This window comes from Halyomorpha halys, unplaced genomic scaffold (genome assembly GCF_000696795.3).
Source record: "Halyomorpha halys isolate HHAL.00 unplaced genomic scaffold, Hhal_1.1 Scaffold892.1, whole genome shotgun sequence".
NCBI classification, from domain to species: domain Eukaryota; kingdom Metazoa; phylum Arthropoda; class Insecta; order Hemiptera; family Pentatomidae; genus Halyomorpha; species Halyomorpha halys.
The window spans coordinates 123051-128126 of record NW_027105126.1 but is presented as its reverse complement, the minus strand read 5'-3'; the positions used below and the strand labels follow the sequence as shown (position 1 = coordinate 128126).

Sequence of the window (5076 nt, the reverse complement as noted above, 5' to 3'; positions counted from 1 at the left end):
ATACACGTATACGCACATAAAGAATTTTACAGAAATATTCATGCAACTTGTACTGAATGCTAAATGTGTTATCATGCTAAAAAGCTTGTACAAATTTTGAGTATACAGCCTCTCTGTGCTAACCTGCCAAATTTGCTAAAGTAGTGTTATCCATGTTGTTTAACAAGTTTTGTGAATTTTTGTGCTATCCTTTAGTTTTACTTCATTTATGAAATCAGCAGAAGTTTTAGCAAACCTCTGACTATGCTTAAATCGAGTTTCCTATTTGCCATATTTAGCATATTAATACCAAATGAGTTTCACAACTTTAACACTCTTAGCGTGTTTTACATTCTTAGCCTATGAATACTCCTACAAAATAATTGGTAGTGATTCTGAATTTAATCTTTTGAGCAATGAAAGGTTAGAATTTTTTTAATTATTTGATCAGTCTTTACTTTATTTGAAGAACTATCACCATTGGTTTCCTATTGTGAAGTCCATTGTTATTCATGTAAAGTCTGAAAAGCCCCATATTTTGTTTGCTTTCCACTTGTGTTGATCTTTTGAAGGTTTCCTAAATTCTAATTGAATATTAAGTTTGTTAGTACTTTTTTTACCCTTGGAGTATTGGTATCTTCTTATTTTTACTAGTGCTTTTCTTTTTAGTTTTCAGTTTTTTTCTATAAGTTGTTAGCTTTTAAAAAAAAAATTGCCTGTGCAATTTTTTTAGTTTGCATGATATTGTTAGAAAAGCAATTTTATTGCATTTAATCTTTATAAAAATTTTCATGAAACTAACAAAAGTTTATGTATTTAATGGCTTTTTAGATTGTTGTTTTGTTGAGCATGCTTTTAGTGTTTTAAATTATTTTTAGATATTTATGCATTTTACTAAATTAAATACTGAAGTACTTTTATTTAATGTTAATCTATGCTTTTAATGTAAATATGTATTTTTTCAATTATTAAGTATAATAAATGCATTTTTGTGTAGGGAACTAGTGTACTGTCACCCATTATACCACTGAGTTTGGTCGTTGTGCCAGCTTTTATAATATGTCATAAAAGTACTGAACATGTTTATGAAAATCATCCCGTCCTTTATATAATGGCTTTTGGGTTAGTTGCTGCTAAAGTTACCAATCGTCTTGTTGTAAGTAACATATCAATATGACTAAATTTTAAATATCATAATTTGTGTGTGTGTGTTTATGGACTCCTTACACTGCCTTGCCTATTTATGGAATATATTGTGAGAGGAATCGTGGTATAGCAACCTTTTTGATAAAATCGATTGGCTACAATTGTCACTTTATTTAATGATTGTATTTTTCAAATATATATTTTTTTTTTCCCAAAAACAGCTCTTACAATTTAGATTAAATTCGCTATATCAATATACTATCAAGTGACCTTATAAATATCAGCTAGGTGTTATTCTCATTGATCTGCTAACAGGTCTTGTTAAATGCCAAATTTAAAAAAGAATCTTTAGTTTTGTTTTTTTAAATAACTAACCATCTCTCAAAGTCAGTAGTAATAAAATTTGGATGAATCTGAGCTATAAAAGAATTTGATAGTTAGCCAAAGGAGAAAACAGTGAGCGTTCGATCTGTTTCCATCCCATTCCATAGTACAAAGCATTGTTATCTTGCTGAACTATTGCATTTTAGGCAGGAATAAAGTTGATTATCTTTTTCATGCCTCATGAAACCCTTTATATGAATTTTCATATCAACAAAAAATCTAAATTTTTAATTACCTATATATTTTTTTTATTTGAAAAAATTAACAATCTCTCAGTGTTAATTTTAATAATTAGAGATCAGATTTTTGTGCATTAAAAAAAACCAGAATGTGCAGAATTGTGCAGTTAAAACCTGAAACATGTATTAAACACCCAAATCCTGCAACAATCAACTTTATTAATCAATTTATTATATTAATACATGGAACATACATAAAAACAAAACTTTTCTGATTAAAAACCTATCATTTGCCCATAATTAAATAGCTACGAGGAAAATAATTCTATTAAATGGTTTTATGTTTTTACTATAGAAACTGGAATTCCATTTTCAACTTCTTAAAACTACTGCAGTTTTAAGTTTTAGAATTATATGCAAGCGCTTTGTTAAAAGGATTGTTTTATATTAATGCTAAAAGAAATAGCTAAGACTAAATCTCTTCCAGTGTCAGAATATTCTATTATAGGAGACAAAAACCCATTATTTAATGAAAAAGAGATTATCTGAACTTTTTGATGTAAATTCATATTACCAACAATTTTTCAACAATCATACTTAAAAATCCTATCATGACACATTCCTAAAATCAATGTATGTTATAATTTGTATCGCCACTCAAGGCACAGTTGTATTACAAAATAATCTGGATTGATAAACAGAACATTCTCTCATATACACCAATGGTTGCGAAAGAAGGTGGTGTTTAGAACTGCAGCAATAATACATGACTTCATAGTCCAAACAAGTTTTCCCACCGAAAACAATTCATTTACCGCAGAACTGACAGCGCTTTTATCTGGGGTTACGGGAGGCCTAACATGGAACAATAAAAAATAATATCCTACTATTCACAGACTATGAGTTTATTGTCACTATTGAAATACGTATATACAACACATCCGATTGCAGTGCTCATATTTCAACTAATTCTCAAGTTAAATTTGAACAAAAGTTGGATCATTGATCAGCCTTCTTAAATTACATCCATAATGACCTTGATAATACAAATATTAAATAAAATGGCAGGCAACTTGGACCAATATAACAGAAAACAAATTAAGAACGATTTAATGTATAGTACTTCCATTGAAGTCATCAATTCAAAACATTAAACAAAAAGAAGTAATACTGACTAGATTATGAATTGAGTGACCCAAGAATATTTGCTGCTGTCAGAAACATCTAGATCAACATTTAAACAGTGTAATGTAGCACTAACTGTTGAACACACTGATTGACTGGAGGCGTTTGGTAGACACTGGACTACTATGTCATTTGGAAGCTTTACTAAACGACAATATCCTTAATATTGCTAAAATATTTGATTACTTTAAGAAAACGAATATGTACAAATATGGTTAACAATTTCTTTTTTTTTACTTATTTATCACATCAATTAATCTAATAATAACATCACTTTCTGTCATCAATCTTGTAGAAAGCAATGAAATTTATATTTGTTATATGTTAATTTATATATCAATAAATTAAAACTACCAATGGCCTTAGGTGGTGGACGTAAACACAACAATAAATGTAAGATTTTCGAACCAAATATTAAATATTAATATGAACTAAAAGTTGGTTGCTATACATCTTTTTTTTTTTTAATTTATGATAAAAATATAGACCACTACTTTATATGCTTTCCCTTCTTAAGATCAGTTTGGTTTCTTTAAGAAATGATCCAACAAATGATGTTCAATTGAGATTTTATTATGCTAGGCTTAGCAATAAAAATCATAAATGTTATTACTTCTACATTAATATTTTATAAATTATGTTGATATTTAAATATTTCCTAAATTTAAGAAATACATATGTATTTCAGGTTGCACATATGACGAGAAATGAAATGGATTATCTTGACACTTCACTGTTTGGTCCTACCATGCTGTTTTTAAATCAATATTTTAATTTTTTTATACGGGAATATGTAGTTTTATGGATTTGTTTGGTAAGTATTTTATAATCTTTTACATTTATTTATATCAAATGTATATATTACATAAAATGAATGAGTACTGCAATATTTGAATTAAGTATGGTTACTTATAATTTTACTGTGAAATTTTTCCTAAAACCATCTCGATCTCAAAACATTTTATTAATTATTAGATCTATTCAGGTAAATGGTCCTTTTGATAGAAATATATCGTAAAAGATCAGAAAATATCAAGATTTATTTGTACAATGGTCTTTAGCAAATTTATCTTTGATGTGGCCACATCATTAATATTCACCGAAAGCTCTGTCCAGCAAATTCTTCTAATCCGTATTTGGCTCATTTTACTAAAGGCTTATGGACTCTATTCCACTATTTTTCTCTGATATTTATAAAATTATTGATTTAGAATTTGTTTTCACCATAGTTTCAATTAATTTTTTTAAAAGATTAATGTGTTTATTATATTATAATGTTTATTATTATAATAAAAATCTTATTATCTGAATGTTTTGTCTTATTAATTTGATTATGCTGTATTTCATATATATGTATATGAAAGTTCTCTGCTGTTTGCAGTGACTTCTAATACTTCTTCCTAATCATGTTCCAATTTTTGATGTCACTTGATTTACTTTATTTCTCTTTTTAACATTTTTAATCATGATTACTTAAAAACCTATTTCATTATTTGCTTATATTGTTAAAATTATTGCAATTGATTTTTAACATTTTTTATAATTATTTTTATAATAGTTGTAAAATGATTGGAATTAAAATAAATTTTCTCTAGAGATTTCATATGTCTTGACTTGGTGAACTCAGGGAAAGAACTGGTGCTGATCCCTCGTTCCTTTGGCTGATACTGGTTTAATGTTGAAATAAATGAAAGTGTTCTTTTCTTTTTCATCTATCACTTGCTGTTTATTAATTATTAATTAGTTCTTAATCTCTACAATCCTAATCCACTGTGAATGTGTAAAATAACGTGTTTCACAAATTTTCACTGTCACAATATATCGTCAATTGTCAGTGTACGGCAATCGGCATATTCACTCCTGTTCTGGCCTCCCATAAAAAATTAATTTTGTGTTCAGATATTCAAATTGACAAATCAAAAACCAAAAACATTTAACCCACTTAAAAATGATCGAATACATGCTATATCCACAGAATGCATAAGTATGTCAATAAAAACTTCTAATAATCCTCTGTTTCTAAAGAATTATTTATAAATAGTAAATGAATTAGATTTATCAAAGAATTTTTACAAACAAAATATATAAATTTTCTTGCATCATTAAAATAACAATGTTTTTATCAGATTATTAATATTAATCAACTTTTTTATTCTTTTTCATAATATTCGATGTGTAATTGTTTAATTTCTAATATCTCTGT

At 27.1% G+C, this 5076-nt stretch overlaps 1 protein-coding gene across 9 annotated transcripts in view; it reads left to right on the top strand.

The window, feature by feature from the left end:
• bbc (choline/ethanolaminephosphotransferase 1 bbc) overlaps positions 1-5076 on the top strand; it is a 30350-nt gene that overhangs the window by 20050 nt on the left and 5224 nt on the right. For 8 of the 9 annotated variants that reach the window (XM_014430462.3, XM_067048666.1, XM_014430458.3 and 5 more), the window contains 2 exons: positions 977-1135; positions 3562-3687. In XM_014430462.3, the coding sequence (XP_014285948.1) occupies positions 977-1135; positions 3562-3687 (285 nt within the window). Of the gene's footprint in view, positions 1-976; positions 1136-3561; positions 3688-5076 lie in introns of those variants that run through there. The other variant, XR_010843769.1, reaches the window with a different exon arrangement.